Source organism: Ciconia boyciana, chromosome 1 (assembly GCF_034638445.1).
Source record: "Ciconia boyciana chromosome 1, ASM3463844v1, whole genome shotgun sequence".
Taxonomy (NCBI): domain Eukaryota; kingdom Metazoa; phylum Chordata; class Aves; order Ciconiiformes; family Ciconiidae; genus Ciconia; species Ciconia boyciana.
In genome coordinates, this window is record NC_132934.1 from 89,048,105 (window position 1) to 89,070,497 (window position 22,393).

A 22,393-nucleotide genomic window follows, 5' to 3' on the forward strand; every position below is an offset into this window, starting at 1 on the left:
AGTTTTGCATTAAGACAGTGAATAATCTGCAAAGTGACTGGCTCTGGCTCATAAACCAAGGATCTACATTCTGCCTCATTCCCCATATAGCAAGTAAACCCTAATACTAAAATAGATAGAGTGTTATTTAAACTGTATTTTAATAGCTTTATTTAGTAGATACTACCACATAAAATACACACATTGTGTGCCCCAGGTCCAAAGCAACCACTATCATGTAAGAAGTATTGAACATCTCTCTTCTAAAATGTAGCCCAGTATCACTGGTGGCAATGGTCCAGAATGACCATTCAGGAATTCCACGAGTCACAGCAGTTTCTTCATTGCATCCTTCACCCTGTGCTCACAGGCCCATGCTCCCACTGGAAAGGAGATGAAAAAAAGCTTCCAGTCCCAGTAGGTATTTCTGTAATTCCTCTCCCACTGGGAGAGAGGTTAAGCAGTAGCTCCCACTCGGCAGTGACTAGACGTCCTCCTAATCCTCTCACTGTTCAGATAGCTTAAAGCTTCTTGTTCCACTTCCTCCACATTCAGGCACAGCAGGCTCGGACGAGGTCCCACTTGCGACACAAACTCTACTTCGCCGCACCGAAAATTTCTCAGCTGCAGTGGAGCTGAAGGGGAAAGATACAACCTGTAACAACTCAGTACAGGGCTCCTGCTCTGTTCTAGCACACAGCTGTAGAAGTTGCTGGGGGAGGGAAGGTCTTGCAGCAGCTGCTTGGCATCTGCTAAACCTCAAAGGACAGCATGATTAATGAATCCAGGATGTAAGCAGATGAATGCATTTGGCCAGCATTCCTTCAGCTTGGAGGAAACAGACATCTTACACTGTAAAACGCTGTGAACTATGTGTTGCTCACATAGCTGATGCACTGGGCTTTGTATCTTTTCTCGCTACCAGCAACCTGGCCTTACAGTGTTACACAATAGCCAATAGATAACATCTCCACAGCAGAGCATCCTCTGGTGAGCTTAGCAAATCAACCCCTTGCAGCACCTGGACTCATACTCAAGCGCTAGTGTTAGCGCAAGCAGCTAAGAAGAATGTCTCCTTAACGCAGCAACTGCACAGTTGTGGCAGCATGAGCTCAGACATCGGCACCCATGAATTCAAAACTTCAGCATTTTAAATTCCGTAGCATGGTGAGGATTTCCAGGCCTAGTCTTGACTCTACCTGCTGTCCTGTCTAAAGTCAAAACCCTCTTGATTTGGGAGGTCTGCACAGTAACTGGCTGGCCAGAACCCTGTCCCATCCAAGGACTGGGAACCTTGCTCTAAAACAGAGAAAGCTTTGTGTGTAAGAGGCACCCCATAGAAATAAACCTGTACCTTAATGTTGGGGGATGGGAGGACAAAAGGGGGATGCTAATAAAACATGTTCTCTCCTGCCACCACTACCACGCACGCGCACACACTCAGAGCACCCACCCCCCCCTTACTGACCCCTTAGAACAATTATTATCCTGGTTGTTTAGGTGATACATTTTCCTGGAAGTATATATAAAATTTGAACAGAGAAGCTCCAAGTTGTTCACCACAACTACAAGGACAATTCAATACTATTATTATGCTTCTGTGTAAAGTAGAAAAATTCAGATAGAATATTGTTGTATATAGTGACTTTTATAATATTATTTCTGTATTTTTGTAACCACGGTTCTGCTAAGACACATCTTAGCTCTACACTACAGAATTCACAATTCCCTGGAAATCCTCCAAAGATCTTGCTTTGCAAGCAGTGAAGGCAGCTCTCCTTCCCCAGCCTGGTGAGACGGGTCCTCTCTTCCTTCCCATGCTAAATATTACAAAAGCCAACAGTGCTTGCTTACCAGGCTGCAGGATCTTGGAGGGCTTCCTGTCTAGGCTGAAATCCAGCAGGATAGGGCGACAGATGAGAGAACTCCTGCACAGGCTCCTTAGGTAGCAAGCAACGAGATCCTCAGGTTCCTCTATGCACTGAGGAAGGAAAGGGTGTGCTGCCAGTGAATGTGCAGCGGGAAGCAGGGAGTCACTGAAACACCCACAGCAAAGGGAAATCCAGTCCAGCTGAGGCTCAAGCCCAGCATGCTGCAATCACTACCGGAGTAACCCACTCACCCCCGTGCCAGTAGCTTCCCCATGCTGAATGGACACTCTGCCCCTGCTCTGCACACAGTTCTGCAGAGCTTCCCACTCGAGAAGGCTGAGGCCCAGTATTGCTGCCACGTGCTGGTTCCTGCACAGCACCAAAGCTTCACCTGTTCCATCCTCCACCAGCACCCTATGGAGAAAGCAGGCAGACTAAGATGCGGAGGGAGGTCAGGACAATGCCTGGCTCCCTCACAAGGGTCATGTCCCAGACAACAGATCTCAGTAAAGAGAGAGGGAGGTTTGTTCACATCTGGGAAGACATGACAACTCTAACTTCTGTCTTTGCTATTCTGTCCACATCCCATCCTTGATCTGATTTTCCCTTCCCCTCTGTGGTGTAATTTTTTCCCTCCTACCCACCTCTTTCCACACCCAATCTCTACAGCGCTTACCGTGCACTGGCTTGCCTCACTCCTGTGTGTGACGGACATGGTGGACTATGTCGGGTGCACCTCCCCTGAAGGAAGAGTAAAGCTACAGCTATGTATGGGTGAGAAGGGGAAGGGCCACTGCTTCTTTTAACCCTCCCCTAATTAAGCATGCAAAGGATGAAAGAACTTCACTGCATTTCCAATGAGTGTCTTGGACAAAGTTTGTATGGGGAGAAAAATCACCTGCTGCAAGGTGCTGAACCCCAACAGCAGTGAACATGGGAAAACCAGAGCATTAACAGAGTAGGATTCTCCCCGTGACTGTCCTTGCTTCTTCCCCACTCCTAACTGCCAGCCTGCCTGATATCAGATGCGCGCTTCTAATCAGTTGTCATTTTGGTCCCTTTCTAATAAGCAAGTCCTTTTCAGATGCTGGAAAAAGAGGTTTTGGAATTGGGATAGGAACTCTTATTTCCTCTACATGGTAGCAGAGGATGTGTTAGAGTAGAGAATCTGCAAGGCTCATCACAAATTATCTCTGTGGAAGCCTGAATACCTCTTTGAAGATGCTGCTGCAGAGTGAGCAAACCCATTGCAGGGACAGAGTCAGTACACAGGACAAGTGGCATAAAATCCGTGCCTGGGGCAGGTGTTGCAGGTGAGGTTGCAAGTTGGATAGAAACACTAGTGAGGGGGGTGAGGCTTCTCCTGCAGGACTAGAAGAAATAAGAATGTGAGAAGCTTGGAAATCTTTCTTGGGACTCTGTAAAGTGGGAAGAGAACCTGGACTCACCTTGAAGGAAAAGGTAGGTGAGAAGCTGGCAAAGATATGATGCTTACACAGCTGGAGGCAATGTAAGTGCAATAAACATTATGGAATCTGCAATATGAAAGAGTAGATGTCAGAAAGAAACCAAACCGCTCAGTTTTCTTGGCATGGCTGGGCTGGTCTTCATCTGTAACATGGTAGAAAAATAATTTGTAGCAAGGGATTGGGAGACACGAAGGCATGGGCAAGGGATGAGGAAAGTCCACAAGAGGAAAGATTTAGAGATGGTTTCAAAGACAATAAGAGAGGCCAGAGCTGGAGCCCAGACCAGGGCTCTAAAGACAGGGGTACCTGGAAATTTTCCGTTCCAGGTTCTGGAAGAGGATCTTGGCTCCAGGTAGCAAACCCCAGAGATGCTGCAGATAGGTGGCAGCAATGTAAATATCCATGACAACAGGGGAGCCTGGAGCAACTGAGATGCTGAGCTTCACGCTGTGATCACTGGCTAGCAGACTCCCTGAGGAGACACAGAACCACACACACCATGAGCTCACATGCAGGTAGCATAGTCTGTCACTGAGCTGGACCTACTAGAGGTGTTTTCCCTCCCATCACAATGAGGCTATCACTGTTCCACGTCCCAGATTTTCCAGGTACAGTATTCCCATTCCCATCCCCAACACACATGCAGTGTACAGTTTCCCAGCCCTCTGACATGCAATGGGATGCAACATCTTGGCATACTTCCACTATTCTCAGACACAGGAGCACAGTTAGCCCAGTGCACTGTCTCTCTGAAACAAAAAGAAGCAAGAATCAATCTGTTGTTACCTGACAGACTGTCACAATCTTACCTTTCTGCTTTTGAAGGCCGAGAGTCACAGATGGCTTCTCATTCTTGGGAGAGGCACACAAGGTCCTCTCCACTATCTCACCAGAGAAAGAAACAAGGGAACCTGTGAAACTGAGAGCAGACCAGGATTTCTGTCCTGCCTGAAGACAAAGGGAGTGGAAGAAGGCCTTACACTAAGATTCCCAAAAAGGACAGGGTGAAGTGGAGTGCTGTTGCTTCGGCTTGGTTTCAGGGGAACCTGCCCTTGAGCACCTGAGCTACTAGACTGAGGGCAGCTTGCTGCAGTGTACCCCACCCAGGGACAAGAGGCCCTTTTAACTCGCTTTCTGCTTCTTCAGGCTCAGCAGTGAAGAAAAAGAGAGACACATTACAGCCCTCCTATCTGTTTAACTCCTAATTGTTTTTCTTAATTAGAGGAAGAAGCCAACCAAAGAAAAACTCAGTTTACCATAAAGCACTGGTGAAATTTCAGTACGCAAGTGTATCACCCCAGATTAAACGTGCTTTGAACAGAAAAGCTTCTAACCCCAGTATTTGTTTGAGCAAGTTATGCTAAAACAATCAAAAAACCAACCCAAACCCTCACACATTCAGCCTCATTTTCCCTGCTTGCACCTATTTCCACTTCTGACAGGAATTTAGCAGAGACTTTTGGAACCTAGTTCACACCAGCAGTAGCTCAAACTTCTTCTGGACACTGATTTTAAGTTTTGTTGCCTGCAATCCCTTTAACTTTGATAAACAGGATGGGGGCAGTCTGGACTACTTGCACATAGGAAGATTTCCAAACCATATTCCTAGGGTGGATAATTCATTGCTGTTTAATGTATTACTGTCTCCAACAAAGATGAATGCAGACCTACTCCCTGAGGCACGGTCACATCTAATTTGCGGCAGACCAACATACCTGTTGCTAAGTACTTCTGGAATGGAGGAAATTCTCTGGTCCATGCTTCTCAGTACCGACCTGGCTGCCAGCTAGAAGTGGGGGAGACACGGACTCAGATGAATTGTAGTTTATGGTTATCCCCAGCCAGAGCAGTAAAGACAAGCTCTGCATGCTTAGAGCTACATCAAGCAACTGATGCTTCCTCCCCAGATTAATTCTGAGGCAGGAAAATGTGAAGCCCAACAGCAGCCTCTGATGGAGCTTAGAACAGAACAGTCTCATCAACAAGACATTCTGTATCGATAATTTTCTGAGCTAGTTCTGGAGAGATCTACGAGTTGCCTGTGAAAGCCTAGACCAATAAGGCACTGCATACCTGGTGCTCAGTCAGACAGGAGACCCATGTCTCATGCTGTAGGTGCCAGGTATCTTGGACAGGCAGGCACAGGGGGCAGGATGAACTGCTCAGGAACTTTGCTGGCACAGGTGGAAAACAGAGCTTGTCAAACACTTCCAAGTCCTGAGAGAAGAGTGATAAGGCAAGAAAGAGGACTATTAAAGGAATGAGATGAAAGCTATATAGGAAAAAAGGACCACTGAAGTACAATGGTTTAAAGAAAAAAAAATACACTGAACTCAGAGCTCTGAGAATTTTAACCAAACACAGAACTGAAGCAGTTCCTTGGCAAGATGAATGGGAATTCCAAGACTCAAAAAGAGCTTAGTCACCCTCTGACTCCTCGACTCCCACATGCAGTTCAGTAAAAAGTCTCCAACAGCAAAACAACCTCTCTCTTACCGAACAGTGGGGCACAATGAAGCGATACAGCCCATGCAGGTGCAGAAATGGAAACCATCGTAGAGACTTCCCCATGAAGAGCAGTAGTGCCTGGTGGGGGAGGGGAGGGGAGGGGAGGGGAGGGAGAAAAGGTGATGAGAAATGTTAGGAAAAAGGTAGAAAATGAAAAATACAGCAAGAAGAGAGCAAGCCCAGCAGAGAATGTCTTGCTTTAGAAGTAAGGTTAGCACCACCAAGGATAACCAAGACAAAAACCACTCTCCCATTGATTAGGAATCTAGATCCTTAATTATCACACAGGCTCCCTGAGGAGCCAGCTCCCAGCATTATCAAACCACCCCCCTAAAGGTGCCTCCTGCCTCACTTCTTGCTGTGTCATGCCTTCTTCTCCATCACAGCTGGTCTCTTCCAGCTCTGGCAGATTCCCACTTTCTCTGGAGTGGCTCCAAAGCCAAGGTCTGCCCAGCCACAGCACTGTGGCTTGGAAACTGCGCTGCAGCTCCTGTCCTTCTCCATCTTCTTTTCTGGGTAGTTGGTAATTGCGTAACATGAGACCCTCTTTCTGGGTAACCAAGAATAGGTGAGATACATAGCTGGTTCTTCTAGCACTGCTCTGGCCCTTCTGACAGTTCTCATCTCTCTGAGTATCTGGCTTGGGATCCTCCAGTTTCAGCATTTTTGCCTCTGGGGTTTCCAGCTCAGATGTTAAGCTGCCATCGTCCTTTCCCCTCAAAGAGGAGCTGTTTCCACTCCTAAGGCCTTTCTGGATTTGTCCTTCAGCAGCATGGAGAACCTGAACATCCTCAAAGTAGAACTGCACATAGACACTGAAACGACAAATGGTAGGAGTGAAACTCCCTGTTCCTGACAGGGGGCTGTCTGAAACAAGCAGTTATCTCGGAAAACCACTTCTGGTGAGTGCCCCGAAGGTATTCAGCAGGAGCAGCGGGAAAGGGTGAAGTAGAGGGCAGCTACCAGGCTGGGTGTATTCTGAACAAAATGGAGATGGTGGGTTTGTTGCTGATAAAGATCTCCTTTCCTGCAAATAGCAAAGGCCAGTTGCTTTGGCACTGAAATACTATGCTGATAAGCAGCTTTACCATAGTCCAAAATAGCTGTGGAACTGCAGAGTGATGATTTTAATTGGGCACTGAATAAAGGGACTTGCCTGGTTTTTTTCTCCCTCACATGCTCCAGATTTGCCAGCTGCTCCCAGGAGGGAAAATCAGTCTGAAGGAATCTCTCCACTATAAGCTGGTAGTTTTCCACCTGCAAGAGTGATCCTGCAAACACATCAGAGAAAGGAGCTGAGCTAATAAAAAGAGAATACAAACCCAGCAAGCTCAATTTCCTCATTTTTAAGTCACAAGGCCAGTGACAGTTCAGCATCTCCATACCAAGTCTCCTCTTCCTTGTTTTGGAGCTGGATGGCAGAACAGCAAAAGCCCAGCACTCTCAAATTTAGCTTAGTGGGACATACCTATGAGAGCTGTATGGGCAAAGGGGCTACCATCCTTATGGGATATCACACAGGGAAGCGTACTGCTCTTGTCCTGCAGCTGGAGGGAACTGCTCCTGGAGGAGACTCTCAGCACACCCAGTAGTATCTGCAACAGAAAGGGAACAGCAAAGAGCATCAAACACTTCCCATCTCTGAAGGCCATAAATCAAAGTGCGTAGCAGCAGCCCGAAATCAGCTGTTCAACACACCACAGGTGAGAAAAGCAGTGTCATTCCCTAACAGGAGGAACAGGCATGCATCAGACAGGGTGCTGGAAGGCATGGGGAAAACTGAGAACTCTCAGAGCACAGACAGCAAAGGGAACAAGGCACTTACCAGTCGGGGCTGGAAACTTCCTGCTGAGAGTGTGCAGTAGGACCAGGCCAGTCTGCGATTCAGCTCCTGAGTGCCCATGTGCTGTGCCTCCAAGGGGGAAAGCAGCTGTGATGGACTGAAGCCTTCCCAGCTCTTCTCTTTTGCCACACGGCAAACTGCAGACAGAGATGGGGCCTGGCATGGGGGAGTCAGGGTCACATACTAAGAAAAAAGAAAGAAAGAATGAACCAGTTGAATTTCTTTCCATCAGACAAACAGGAAACAGCTCACAGAGCATTTACTCACCTTCTGCAGGGGACACTGGTGTATTTTTGCTAGGATTTCATTATAAACATCTCTTGCTTTCCCTCTATCTGGCACCACAGTTTGCAGAAGGGGGACAAGGAACTTCTCAGCAGCTCCAGGGTTTCGGTGCGTAGAGCTAAGCAACAGTCGACGGCGCCCAAAGAAACAAGAAAACCTGAAAAACATTAAGACAGTTAGAAGTATTAGCAGTCCTCACTTCTTAGTGGGTTTTGCATGTAAGTCAGGGATTCTTTCTGCTTATTATGAGTGAATGTGCTGTGTAGGACAAGAACTAAGGAGAGCGCAAAAAGAACATGAAGTGATTAAAAAAAGGAACATTTAAGGGCGATGCAGATTTATGTCAGGCAAGCAGACAATGAACACAAAATATACAGAAATGGACAGACTTGCAAAATCTTGAAACTCAAGTGGACCAAAAAAAACCCAAACCAACACCCAAAAATAATCTCCCTCTGAGTCACACAAATGGACGTCCATGAATTTTGGCTAAGCTTGATATGATTACTCATATTAGGTATACTTGTCTTTCTTTTACAGGATGAAAAAAAATCACAAGACAAACAACCGAAGACTGCTCTTGTTCCAATACTATTCTTGCGTTGCATTCCTTTCAGAAGTTTAGGTCACTGCTTTTGAATGCCTGGAAGTGACGACACTGCCAGTCAAAATATGACTTGATAACAGAAAGTGAACTTGAATAAAAAGAGATAGCAACTAACTCACGGGAACAATTTTAAAGCAGTAGCAGGACTTAGCAATCACATTTAAAGAAAGTGAAAAAGCTAATAAAACCTGAAACTTATAGCTAGTATAATTCCTGGGGCAAAACTGAAGCCGTTTTATTGGAAAGCATTGGTAAAAATTCTACATTGCCAGTAAAGCACAGGAAGACTGAGCATTCTGTAAACTGCTACTTAACTGCCCAAGATTAAATATATACATTTTAGTTTTTAAAGTCCAAGGCAGCAGATACAGTGATCAACCATAACTATTCCAGAACAAACACAAATATTTTCACTAACAGAACCCAGAAGTAAACCCAGAAACTGGCTCACAGCTGTCACGCGAACAGAGTGCAACCATCAGGGAGAGCAGGAAGCCATCTGGAAGACCCAGAGATAAGCATGTGTGGGAAAATCTGCTAAGACAGAGGCTCTCAAATGAATGCTCACACTACTGGCAATACCCAGAATATCTCAAAGTGACATGCTGAGCAGCTGCTGCTCCTGTGAGCAGCCACGACACAAGAGCCTTTATATTGGTTGTGATCTGGTTGTAGCAGCAGTTTCCAGCTCCAGCCTCAGTGCCCACCTTGATTCGTCAAGCAAAGCACATTGGCAGGCACACATCCCAACAGTGCTTCTGTATTTCAGGACAAAAATTCCTAGGCAGAAGTACATGAGCACGTGCTCTGGAGTGCTGCAGCTTCCCGAGAGTAGTGAGCTTACTGCACACGCACTTGAAAAATGTACAGGATTTTCTCATAAGAGCAACTGCAAGGTAGAAGCAACTGGACATGATGTGAAGTCTAGATGAATGGCTTAGGCCAGTAAACCAGAAGCAATTGCTGCTGCTATTAGTATCCAAGCACAGTAATTTTGTTAACCCTTGGTCTAGAAGATGCCCAGGTAGCCTACAAAGCACATTTACACATAGCCTGACTTCAGAAGAACTGTCCTCACCTCTCCTCAAATGTCTCCAGGAGGCTCACCAGCCAGAGGTAGACTGGCATACCAAGATTGTAGCGGAAGAGCAGCTGTAAGTAGAGATTTCCTGAACAGGCCGGTGGCTGGTAGGGGGTGATGAGCCTTGAAAAACTCTTCAGCACAACAGTGCTGCTCAGGCAAGCACCAAGTACAATGAAAGGGAAGGATACCAGAGGCTTCTGCAGGAGGTGGACATCAATGAGCTGAGATACACAGACATACAACTTAAGAGAGGAGATAGCTAGTCTGCCACCACTCCCCAAAACCATCACCCCACCCTAAATCCTTTGTCACTCTACTGGATTGTCTATAAATCCAATGGGCCTGAGGGACCTGACACTGCTTAGGGAGGAATCAGATAATAATAATATTGACTCTCTTGACCAAGCCGAGACAGTAAGATTGCCAGTTTTGTTCCAGATACTTGCTGAAATAATTCCAATGTTCCCGTAGTCTTCTGTTGACCCACACACTTGGGAGCCATCCCCAGGGCCTGAGTATTTTCCACTGAATGCTTTATGCCTCCTAAGTCTCAGCTTACCTCCACACATGCTCCTGGCCGGAGTCCACGTGCAGAGTTCAACAACTGCTGGTAAGCAAGGCACAAGCAGACTTTGTTATCCAGTAAAAAGAGACCAGCTTGGACATTGAGTATTTTGGTGACAGTTCCCTAAATAGAAAGCAAACAGGAAGTTACAGGAGTGTAGAGAGTCCCCGAACATAAGAGAGTCACAGGCCTGAGCAATAGGGAAATAAATTAATGATGAAAATAAGACCTTGCAGGCCAGGAGCTGAAACCCTAGAGCATGAGTGGGTGAAGGCTAACCCTACGAATCCTTACCACATATGAGATGATCTTGGACTCTTTGGTTGATCCTGGCCTCTCCTCTTCAACTCCCAGCTCCAAGGAATCACTGGGCTGCTCAGCAGCCTCAAGGGAAGGAGATTGAGTGGATTCTCCTTGCCAAGCACTGTCCAGTGGCTGCTCCCTCACCTGCTCTGCACAGTAGGGCAGAAGGCAGGAAGAAACACTGGTGACAAACATCCTTTGTCCAGATTTCTTCAGGCTGGACGTACTCAGGCCTGTTATTGTGTACCTGTGACCCAGCTGGAGGATATGATGCCATGCCAGCTGGTTGGGCTTCTAGAGCAGAGAAACCAAAAGTGACATCAGCATCTGCACTGGAAAAAATTCTTTCTGACCCCGATAACCCCACCCAAAAAAATCTTTTCCTTCAAGAGGACTGCCTCACACTCTTAGCAAAAGTGCAATATCTGCAAGATATTCAGGGGCACTGCAACTGCATGAAGGAGGGAGGGAGGGCTGTATTTCTGCAGGGCATAGAACTAGACTTCTTACATACAAGGACTACTGTAGGCTGCATGGAATAAAAAAAAAACCAAACCAAAATGAGAATCACTAGTAAAAGGAAGAATAAATCAAACTGGGAAGTCAAGGGCAAGCTTCAAAGAATTAATCAACTAGCACATACACAGATACTGATGGTGAATTTGTGAGCAAAATTCCAAGGACTTACCTGCACCAGCACAGGGACCCAAAGAGCTGAGGTGAAGCATTTCAGAAACAGAAAGAAGAACGTCTTGTGGTGAATACAAAGGAGAGGCCCAAGTCTGGCCAATTCACCCACCACAGTGAGCTTTGATCTTTTCTTACATTGAATCCTAGAGGGCAATTGAGGAGGCAAAGGAAATCAGAGATGAAAGAGGAACTCGAAAGTGTCTCAAAAGCAAAATAAACAAATATGCAGCATGCATTTTCTGGAAATAAAGGATCCAACAAAGTAATATGGACCTTCTCTCAGAGAGGTTTTCAAAACAATATTTGGCTACAAAATTCTTACTTTAACTTTTATATACTAAATCCCTTTGATATTTTAAAAAACCTTAATATTCGAAGACAGCAGGGTTGTGTTGAACAAATTCACATGTTCCATGACAACAGCCAGACTATAAAAAGCTTTACCACAAACAAGAAGCTAATTACAGGTCAAAAGGAAAAAAAAAAGTCACAAGCAATTCTTCAGCAGAAAACAGAACTTGGCTTTGTAGATCCATGGAATGTGACACTGTGAAAGTTCTACGCCTATAAATAAAAAAGGCCTGAAAGCAACAATGGAGTCTTCCTAAAAAACTTGTCACAGGGTGAAAGAGCAGCAAAACTGAAAGCAGATGAGGAGAGAGAGAGGTGACATTTCTTTAGTCATTTCAAACTTTCATTTCAAAAAAAGAAAAAAAAGAAAAAAAAAGAAAAAATTCATTTCAAACAAAAATTTGTCATTTCATTTGTCATTTTCATTTCACCTCCTACTTTACTTGAATATAACCATCCCACTTAGTCTAAACAAATACATTCTTGATTCTAAAACACATAAACAATTATGTAACTTTATGACTTTTAAAAAAAGAAATACCAGGACGTCCACACACACAAGTAAAAGGAACAACATTTAATTACTTTATTGGTAACATTTTTAACAAGGAGCACGGAAAATTGGTCAGATATCAGGGAATAGCAGAGGAGCTTTATGTTAAAAGGCTAATGGTGTGCACTGAAATATGGAAATAGTTTTCTTGTTTAAAACAAAAGAAAACTAAAAAGAAAGTAAAGCAGCCTGACTAGTGACATTTTATTGTTATTAATTTACATCAATAATTCTCTCCTCAAGAAGATAAAACATGATCTAGCACAACCTGAAATTACCAACTTGAGTAAGATTTGTAATTCCATTGGCTACATTTTCACATACTGTAAGTCTTATTTTCACTGAAGACAACAGTTACTGTTATCAGCTGACATTTAACTGGCACCTTTATCTCAGCAATCTGATAAGAATTGACCGGCAGTGTATATTAATTTCATATTAGAATCTAGAATTACTTGCAATAATACTTTTGGTTCACTGTAGGGTTAAAAAAAAAAAGTTGTGCTAACCGAAAGGGTGAATTTTAGCCTCAGTGAAAGATGAATCATCACTTTGTTCTCATGTCCTTTCTGTAGTATCAAAATACATCCAGAAATAATTAAAATTTATCTTATTTTGTCAAAATACAGAATAAAAACTTCCAGTAAAGTCCTGGAAAACAGCTGCCTTTATTGTATAACTTTTACTTCCATCACTCACTGTTATACTTCCACCTGTGGCAGAAACACAATTTGGCTCTTCCTAAGCCAAGTACTCTTCATGGTACTTGCCAAACCAGAGCAACAGTGCTATGATGGAGTTGAGCACACTAGGTATTTACCTGGAGGTAAGCAGTGGCTCTGCTGATGCTGGGTAGGTGACTGGAATGCTGTCAGGTACTTCCTTTGGGAGATTTATTGGCACTGGATCCACTAGGATTTCCAAGTACCCTGCTGTGCTCTGGTCTGTCTGTGGTATATATGACCAGCTTGGGAAGAGGAACAGTGACTCCAGCCACTCAAGTTCAAAATGCAGGAGCTAAAACAAAAGATAAAGAGATAAAAGCTTGAGATGAGTTACAGTATGTTTTCTCAGCATTACTTGCAATGTTCGTTACTAATTTGCCCTTGCATGCACATACCAAACTCTTGTTCGACTGCTGGGCTTCATTACTAGATGAGAGCAGTGTTTTCTGCCCACTCTCCTATCTTGCATGGAGAACTTGTGTCCTTCCAGATGCAAGTCTGGAATAGATTTGCTGAGCTCTACAGCTAGCATTTCCTGGGTTATAGTCACACCCTCCCAGCAAGGTGATAATTAATTCACTGCAAGGCTTAGTTATTTTCAGACTATTTTTCTAAAATTCTCACCTGCTTTCTTTTCCCCTCTGTTTTCAGTTAGAAGTTCATACCAATATAACTTTTTCCTAGTCTTCACCTCCTTGGAAAGCACAACCTCAGTGCTCTTTCATCACCACTCTAGGGAGTTACCGCTTATCTAGACTCCCCTTGCCTTCTAAGACCTTCAGAAGGCTTTTTATTCAATACCAGTGCCACGCAAGCTATTATTTCCTTAAAGTACGTCACCAATGCATCACGCAACACCCAGTACAACTCTCCAGAAAGTTATTTCTGCTCCACTAGTTGGAATTCAACAAATAGAAGGTAGTGCTATGACCTCCAGATCTCCCAGGCCACCTCGTACTGTTGAGAATTTAACAGAACTGTACATTAGGCTGTCTCTTTTTCCCAGGCCAGCGCATTCAATATTTGTTCTCCTAGCAATAACAAACTTCACATGTTCTATCCTCTCCCCAGGATCTGAGCTTGCTCTTTTCCTGCCTGTTACACAGATGTGCTATTTCCCTCACTACAGACTTCAGCAGACCATCTGAAGCCCTGGTGGTCTGCAACACTGCCCCAGAAATGGGAATAAACACAGAATCCGTCAGACTGAGGACATACCTCACACGGAATTATCCCAGTACTGTCCTTCACGTATAGGCAACCATCTACCAACTTCTCTTTGTCCTCTTGCCTTCCATCTGTTAAACAGCCAACCAAGATCAGGTAAGTCCTTGGCAAAGCGCTCTGCATGGGTAAAGCACCTTGTCCTTGATGAGCCCATTCTTTAAATTCGTTAGTGCTCCAGGTCAGGTGGCTGCAGCATGGGATGCACTGCTGATGCTGGAGGTCAGAGATGGAGATGAAACTGGAAAGAAAAGAAAAGCAAAGCAAGACTATAGAAAAAACCCAGTCTGCAAACTCTGGAAATTACAGTGATCACTGCAGTGGACAAAGCTTGGCTGAGTCAGAAGAGCCTTAGCTATTGGCATGGTCTGATGACATCACATGGCAAGAATCAACCCATTCTGGCATTTATCAAGGATCTCTCTCAGCTCAAACCCAATCAAACCCACTGGCATTTATCAAGGATCTCTCTCAGCTCAGTTGACATCTTCTGCTTTAGCATCCCCTCTGAAAACAGACATCCTTTGCTACTATGGTCACCTGAGCAGGCATACGAAAAACTTGGGGAGGGGAGGGGGGATCGAGAGTTGATAAAATGGAACATGTTTTCAAGTACATGTGGGGGGAGGTGAAAGGGAGAACAGTTATGAGTTCAGACATTTTTAGCTTGAATGGGAGACTCTGTGAGAAAACTCCAACAACTGTTCAACACAGTTTACATATCAGTAATGAACACAGGTAGATACAGACTAATTCCATCATCCAGTGCTAAAAAGTTCAGCCTTGCTTTTACTACAGTTCAGCACAACTTCTAGATGAAGATTGTGACAGTTTTGGAACAAATTCTCTCCTGTGGATAGCTTACACAATACAAAGCTCAGAGACAGCAAGCCAGTAATCTTAGATTGGGCCTTCACTTATAAGAACACAGCCAAGCTAGCCCTGAATCATTCCACCTACCCTCCTGGCTTTGGGGAGAGGGGGGAGAAGAAGATGTAACATCAAATCAACCACATGTGAAGCTGTCCACAGTTTAGCATCTACCATGCTTAAGACTGACCATGGTACTGAATATGGGAGAACAAGGCAGCATCCTCACTAGATTCTAAGACTTTTCAGTGTTTATATGACCATGGCAGCATTCATCATCGTTGTTTACATCCTGGCTCTCTATGCTAGAGAATTAACGAAAGTCCTCTGTCCATGCTAACATCAACACTGAAAGAGCAAATACAAACTGGTCTCCAGCTAGTGATTTTGGTACTTGTTTCCAGTGAGGTTAGCTAACAATTTTAGGTTGTGAAACTAGAGCTCTATTCACAACACCCACTCGCTCAGTAACAGGACATAATTAAATTCAGAGACTATGAATTTGAAGAGTTTCACTTGCTTAGTCAAGGATCAAAGGTTCAAAGCCAGAAACCTGACTCCACATGAGTGATGGGTCTGAAGCAGCTATAAATAACATTTAGAATCATAGAATCACAGAATCATTTAGGTTGGAAAAGACCTCTAAGATCATCTAGTCCAACTGTCAACCCAACACCTCCATGCCTACTAAACCATAGAATCACAGAATCGTATAGGTTGGAAAAGAACTGTAAGATCATCGAGTTCAACCGTAAACCTAACACTACCAAGACCACCACTACACCATGTCCCTAAGCACCTCATCCAAATGTCTTTTAAATACTTCCAGGGATGGCGACTCCACCACTTCCCTGAGCAGCCTGTTCCAATGCTTGATAACCCTTTCAGTGAAATAAAATTTCCTACTATCCAGTCTAAACCTCTCCTGACGCAACTTGAGGCCATTTCCTCTCGTCCTGTCATTTGTTACCTGGGAGAAGAGACCGACCCCCACCTTGCTACAACCTTCTTTCAGGTAGTTGTAGAGAGTGAGAAGGTCTCCCCTGAACCTCCTTTTCTAAAGGAGGCTAAACAACCCCAGTTCCCTCAGCTGCTCTTCGTAAGAGTTGTTCTCCAGACCCTTCACCAGCTTTGTTGCCCTTCTTTGGACATGCTCCAGCACCTCAATGTCTCTCTTGTAGTGAGGGCCCAAAACTGAACACAGTATTCGAGGTGCGGCCTCACTAGTGCCGAGTACAGGGGCACGATCACTTCCCTAGTCCTGCTGGCCACACTATTCCTGATACAAGCCAGGATGCCATTGGCCTTCTTGGCCACCTGGGCACTCTGCTGGCTCATATTCAGGCGGCTGTCAACCAACACTCCCAGGTCCTTCTCTCCAACACACCACAGCTTGGTGTTGTCTGCAAACTTACTGAGGGTGCACTCAATCCCTTCGTCCAGATCATTGATTAAGATATTAAACAGAACTGGCCCCAACACAGAGCCTTGGCGGACACCACTTGTGACCAGCCACCAACTGGAGTAAACTCCATTCACCACCACTCTTTGGGCCCAGTCATCCAGCCAGTTCTTCACCCAATGAAGAGTACACCTCTCCAAGCCATGAGCAGCCAGTTTCTCCAGGAGAATGCTGTGGGAAACTGTGTCAAAGGCTTTACTGAAGTCTGGACAGACAACATCCACAGCCTTTCCCTCATCCACTAGGTGCGTCACCTTGTCGTAGAAGGAGATCAGGTTGGTCAAGCAGGACCTGCCTTTCCTAAACCCATGCTGGCTGGGCTTGATCCCTTGGTTATCCTCTACATGCCGTGTGATGGCACTCAGGGTGATCTGCTCCATCAACTTTCCCGGTACCGAGGTCAGGCTGACAGGCCTGTAGTTCCCTGGGTCCTCCTTCCGGCCCTTCTTGTAGATGGGTGTCACATTTGCAAATCTCCAGTCAACTGGGACCTCCCCACTTAGCCAGGACTGCTGGTAAATGATGGAAAGGGGCCTGGTGGGCACTTCTGCCAGTTCCTTCAGTACTCTTGGGTGGACCTCATCAGCCTCCGTAGACTTGTGAATGCCTAAGTGGTGCAGCAGGTCACTGACCACTTCCCCCTGGATTATGTGGGCTCCATTCTGGTCCCCGTCCCTATCTTCTGACTCAGGGGGCTGGGTACCCAGAGAACAACTGGCCCTACTATTAAAGACTGAGGCAAAGAAGGCATTAAGTACCTCAGCCTTTTCCTCATCCTTTGTCACTGTGTTTCCTCCCCTGTCTAATAGAGGCTGGAGAGTCTCCTTAGCTCTCCTTTTGCTGCTAATGTATTTAAGAAGTATTTTTTTGTTGTCTTTTATGGCATTAGCCAGATTGAGCTCTAGCTCAGCTTTGGCCCTTCTAATTTTCTCCCTGCACGACCTCGCTACACCTTTGTAGTCCTCTTGACTTGCCTGCCCCTTCTTCCAGAGGCCGTAGACTCTCCTCTTTTTCCTGAGTTCTAGCCAAAGCTCTCTACTCAGCCAGGCCGATGTTCTTCCCCACCGGCTCGTCTTTCGGCACCTGGGGACAGCCTGCTCTCGTGCCTTTAGGGCTTCCTCCTTAAAGAATGCCCAGCCTTCCTGGACTCCTTTGCCCTGTAGGGCTGCCTCCCAGGGGACTCTGTCGACCAGTCTCCTAAACAGGCCAAAATCTGCCCTCTGGAAGTCTAAGGTGGCAGTTATGCTAACCCCCCTTGTCACTTCTCCAAGTATCAAAAACTCTATCATTTCATGATCGCTCTGCCCAAGACAGCCTCCAGCCATCACATCGCTCACAAGTCCTTCTCCGTTTGTGAACAAGAGGTCCAGCAGGGCACCTTCCCTAGTTGGCTCACTCACCAGCTGTGTCAGGAAGTTATCTGCCACACACTCAGGAACCTCCTAGACTGTTTCCTCTCTGCTGTATGTCCTGAAGTGCCACATCTACACATTTTTTTAACTCCTCCAGGGATGGTAACTCCACCACCTCTCTGGACAGCCTGTTCCAATGCTTGACAAGCCTTTTGGTGAAGAATTTTTTCTTAATATCCAATCTAAACCTCTCCTGACGCAACTTGAGGCCATTTCCTCTCGTCCTATCGCAAGTTACTTGGGAGAAGAGATCAACACCCACCTCGCTACAACCTCCTTTCAGGTAGTTGTAGAGAGCAATAAGGTCTCCCTTGAGCCTCCTTTTCTAAAGGAGGCTAAACAACCCCAGTTCCCTCAGCCGCTCCTCACAAGACTTGTTCTCCAGACCCTTCACCAGCTTCGTTGCCCTTCTTTGGACATGCTCCAGCACCTCAATGTCTCTCTTGTAGTGAGGGGCCCAAAACTGAACACAGTATTTGAAGTGTGGCCTCACCAGTGCCGAGTACAGGGGCACGATCACCTCCCTAGTCCCGCTGGCCACACTATTCCTGATATAAGCCAGGATGCTGTGGGCTTTCTTGGCCACCTGGGCACACTGCCGGCTCATGTTCAGCCAGCTGTCGACCAGCACCCCCAGGTCCTTTTCTGCTGGGCAGCTTTCCAGCCACTCTTCCCCAAGTCTGCAGCATTGCATGGGGTTGTTGTGACCAAAGCGCAGGATCCAGCACTTAGCCTTGTTGACCGTCATACAATTGACCTCGGCACATCGATCCAGCCTGTCCAGACCCCTCTGCAGAGCCTTCCTACCATCAGGCAGATCAACACCCCTGTCCAATTTGGTGTCATCTGCAAACTTACTAAACTTATTTATATTAAAAATATTATATATATATAAACTTATTTATATAAAAACTAAACTTATTTATATAAAAATTAATCAGAAGACATAAACTTATGCAGGTACTTACGGTGTGTATTTGGCAGGAATCTGAACAGGAGAAACATTAGCTGAAAAGGACACAAGCAAACTGCTCCATCCTCAGAGACAGAGCAGCACCAGGAATAATACTGATATCTATGATCTACAAGGAGAACACAATGCTGCTCACGTTTTCATCACATGTGCTGACTGCTTTTTGGGAGAAACCAAAACTACAGCAGTACATTGGATCCTGGTTATCACATACAGAGAACTAACTGGACCCTCTTCTGATGCTCCAGAGCTTGATGGTTAGCTGTGGATGCAATATGCTGCTCACAAACAGACCATTGGCCTCATACAAGACATATACCAACTACCTTCAACTCTTCTGTATGAATTCCCCTGAATATAAACCAAACTCTAGTCTAAACATCGTAAAATATGTCTATAGAAAAAATATGGCTTAGATGACATCAGTTTAGGTAGCGTGAAAGACCTACCATCTACATTTATAAACTATTAGTATAAAATTAAAGGCCACAAGTCCCTAATCAATTCCAGTTCACCTTTGTACCAGGGGTTTTAATAGACATTCTCCCACCACAAGCTGGAGGAAGAGAGAAATAGATCCAGATGAGCCAAACCTTCCAATCTGGATCTCTCTCAGCAAGTTGCGTGTTTTTCATGATGGTAAGCACCCAAAAGCCTTTTACCAACTAAAATGTGGACCACATTTTAGTCCTAGATTCCTCCTTTGTGAGAGCACACACTTGAAGGCAGACCTCAGCTGGCCAACAGCCTCAGAGACCATGCTCAGGAGCAGCCTCCTGAGCAGACTAGCAGGATCCAGTCGGGAAGCTGCCATGCAAACGCCGTGCAGTATAGCAGCTTGCTCTCAGCGAGATGCCCTACTTTGGTTACACACTCTACCTACCACAGACTAGCGGATACGGTGCTTAATCATACCGCAAGAGCGATCGGGGGCGCATCGAAGCCAAGAAAACGCATGCGGTTACCCGTCTTCGACAACATCCCTCCCACACCCAGCATCCGGGACAGGCATCGCGCATGAACGAGCCGCGCTCGCCTGGTGGCTGCTGCTGCTACAGCCGCCGTGCTGAGCTCCCAAGAAGATCCCGCCAGCTCCGCTCCACCAGCCCGTGGCTGCAGCAGGCCCTGCACGGTGGAACGGGGCGGTAGGGGGCGTACCCGCCGGAACGTGCCGCGCATGCGCGAGGGTACGAGCGCGGGCACCGAGCCCAACGGGACACCCCCCGCTCCGTCCTCTCATCCCTCTCTGCCCCTCGTCTCGCCTCGCCTCGTCTCCCCTCCTTCTCTCCCCGCCCCGCGGTCACCTGTAGCCGAGCGGCAGGTCCCCGCCACGCGCGCTCCGCAGGCACTGCAGCACCGCGTCCAGCGGCGGCGGCTCCGGCCCGCCAGGCCCCTCGCAGGCAGAGAGCGCTCGGTGGGCGAAGTCCCGAGCCGCCTGTAGCCAGCGCTGCTCCTAGGGAGAAGCAGAGAAAGGGGGCTTCAGCGCCGTGTGGCGGGGAGGGCCCGGAGCCCCCCTGGGTTACTCACCGCCGCGCTGGGCTCCGCCATGACGGCGCCAGGCCAGGCCGTGCGGCTCACGGCGTTGCCATGGCGACGCGGCGGCGGGAAACGCGTAAGGCCCGCCGGGAGCGCCGCCGAGCCACGAGCCCGCCGGTCTCCGCCCCCGCCAGCCAATCGCCGCCCCCGCTCGTCGCTTCCCCCCTTCCCCCGGCAGCGGGCGGTGCTGCGCGCGCGGGCGAGCTGCAGACGCCCCTGAGGTAGAAGTATCACAACGGCGGCGGGAGCCGTTTCACTCACCGGGGCCGTCCCTCACGCAGAGAGCTGGCGAGAAACGGGAACCCGGAGGGCTCTGTAGGCCGGGAGTCAAGCGGCCGTGCTGACAGACAAGCTGGAATCCAGTGGCTGTGAGAGGAGGGTGGCGAGCTGGGCTCGGTTCCCGTGGTGGCACATAGCCACGGAGCCTCGGGAAACACTGAAGGCCTGGCAGGCCACAGGGAGACGGCGCGGAGGGAGGATGGCGTGGGCTTGCCAGTTCTGGCGAAAGCTGGGAATTGGATGTGCGCTGATGCGTTTGACATTAATGTAAATGTCAAACGTGCAGCAGGCTGTGAGATTGCTCTCCTGTACCGTGAGCTGTGGGAAGAGTAAAATGTGAAGGTTTGTGGGGATTTCTCTGACACTTGTGTGGTTCTAGAGAAATGCTTTTTCTTTTTTTGGAAGGCTGAAGCTCCATGAAGATTAAAGGATGTGCCTCATCTACTCATACGACAGTATGTGATAAATCTGAAACAATCCATTAAAAATGTGATTTCCTCCTCCACAGAATGTACTCATTGGTGCATGAGAATTTTTCCTTTAGGGGCTAGTTTTGTATTGTTCTTGTTCAAGGCAAGGAAATGAACTAGGCAAAACTTGGGAAATCTTTTCCATCTCTGTCCCTGGAGATGGCTGCAGCTTGATAACAGGTTATTCTGCCATTTCCTTCCCCCTGGAACCTGCTGCTGGAAAGTCAGAGCCGTTCTGAGCCTGAAGTGTGGAAGAGAGCTATGTAGCTAGCTGTGTGGCCCTCATTATTTTGTCCTGTGCACGTGCCATTGCTGGCTTCCATACAGCAGATAAGCAACTCTGGAGTAGACACAGTCTGTGGAGGTGTTTGGCTTTGTCCATAGCAGTTCAGGCAGCGCGTAGAGTGAATTGTGCACGTGTTTTGGGCTTACACACATGAAATGGGCATATTCTTCCAAAACGATGCTTTGTAGCTCAATTTAATGCCTTTGACTAGTACAGAACTGCAGAAAATGGGGGGAGCATTCACTCTCACAGACTGGTTGCTGGAAAATAGGTGCTGCAGCTGTTTCCATTCATGGTCCCTCCTGTTCATGATACCTGTCTCTTGCAGCACCAATTCCTATCACCCGTAGCAGGCAAGGAGTCAAGACCAGGTAACTAACACACGCAGCTCGTTGTCTCAAGAGTGGAAATAGTTCTGAAACAGCATGAGGGTAAGGTCTTAATGGGCAGCAAATAACGAGGAGTTCTTGATCATTTAGCCACTTATTCCTTCCTTACTGTATAGGTTTTTTTTTTTTAAACACTATCATTAAGAGCACACATTAAATGAAGCAGAGCTCATGCAGAATGTTGCATACTGTTACAATTGCACTATCAATGCAGCTGGTTTGTTGGAGCATACAATAAAACACGTGTTTTAAATGGAAAAGTACAGGATGGGCATATATACTCTAAATATGCTAGTTTTGGCTGATAAATATATTTTTAAAAAATTATTTAGGTGCTGACCAGGCAGTTAAATGCAAAGAGTTATTTTCTTGCAACTACATGGTTGAGTTTCACACGAACTTCATGTTAAAAGTACGGCTGAAAGGTGAAACACTCCGATGTCAGGAAATGTTAAGGTCACAGTGAACCTCCTTTGACTCCTTTTCCGTGTACTTTTTAGTAGTTTTAACCACGCGATACACCATCGGTTGTTTTCCTTCAGCTTGTCCCTCGCAATTTTTAAGGAAAACTGCCGCCGGCAGTCGGTTTGTGCCGGTGGGTGCGGAGGGCGGGCGGGGCACGGCGCCGGGCCGCCTCCCGCTCGCCGCCCTCTTTCCTG

The 22,393-nt window shown here is 46.6% G+C and overlaps 1 protein-coding gene across 6 annotated transcripts in view; it reads right to left on the reverse strand.

Annotated features, from left to right (window-relative positions):
• Positions 1 to 20,421, reverse strand: part of CTC1 (CST telomere replication complex component 1) — a 27,293-nt gene extending 6,872 nt beyond the window's left edge. The window contains exons 1-24 of one of the 6 annotated variants that reach the window (XM_072881152.1): positions 20,302 to 20,421; positions 20,079 to 20,227; positions 14,052 to 14,298; positions 12,929 to 13,125; positions 11,203 to 11,347; positions 10,506 to 10,808; positions 10,206 to 10,334; positions 9,641 to 9,843; positions 7,938 to 8,112; positions 7,653 to 7,853; positions 7,296 to 7,422; positions 6,984 to 7,098; positions 6,180 to 6,642; positions 5,816 to 5,905; positions 5,393 to 5,536; positions 5,035 to 5,105; positions 4,129 to 4,238; positions 3,626 to 3,791; positions 3,299 to 3,385; positions 3,062 to 3,221; positions 2,527 to 2,591; positions 2,102 to 2,264; positions 1,834 to 1,960; positions 124 to 614 (exon numbers count right to left, since the gene is read on the reverse strand). In XM_072881152.1, the coding sequence (XP_072737253.1) occupies positions 436 to 614; positions 1,834 to 1,960; positions 2,102 to 2,264; positions 2,527 to 2,591; positions 3,062 to 3,221; positions 3,299 to 3,385; positions 3,626 to 3,791; positions 4,129 to 4,238; positions 5,035 to 5,105; positions 5,393 to 5,536; positions 5,816 to 5,905; positions 6,180 to 6,642; positions 6,984 to 7,098; positions 7,296 to 7,422; positions 7,653 to 7,853; positions 7,938 to 8,112; positions 9,641 to 9,843; positions 10,206 to 10,334; positions 10,506 to 10,808; positions 11,203 to 11,347; positions 12,929 to 13,125; positions 14,052 to 14,298; positions 20,079 to 20,227; positions 20,302 to 20,322 (3,837 nt within the window). In that variant the 5' untranslated portion in view covers positions 20,323 to 20,421 and the 3' untranslated portion in view covers positions 124 to 435. Of the gene's footprint in view, positions 1 to 123; positions 615 to 1,833; positions 1,981 to 2,101; positions 2,265 to 2,526; positions 2,592 to 3,061; positions 3,222 to 3,298; positions 3,386 to 3,625; positions 3,792 to 4,128; positions 4,239 to 5,034; positions 5,106 to 5,392; positions 5,537 to 5,815; positions 5,906 to 6,179; positions 6,643 to 6,983; positions 7,099 to 7,295; positions 7,423 to 7,652; positions 7,854 to 7,937; positions 8,113 to 9,640; positions 9,868 to 10,205; positions 10,335 to 10,505; positions 10,809 to 11,202; positions 11,348 to 12,928; positions 13,126 to 14,051; positions 14,299 to 19,689; positions 19,814 to 20,078; positions 20,228 to 20,301 lie in introns of those variants that run through there. The other 5 variants (XM_072881143.1, XM_072881170.1, XM_072881162.1 and 2 more) reach the window with 5 other exon arrangements.
• Between the last annotated feature and the right edge of the window lie 1,972 nt (positions 20,422 to 22,393).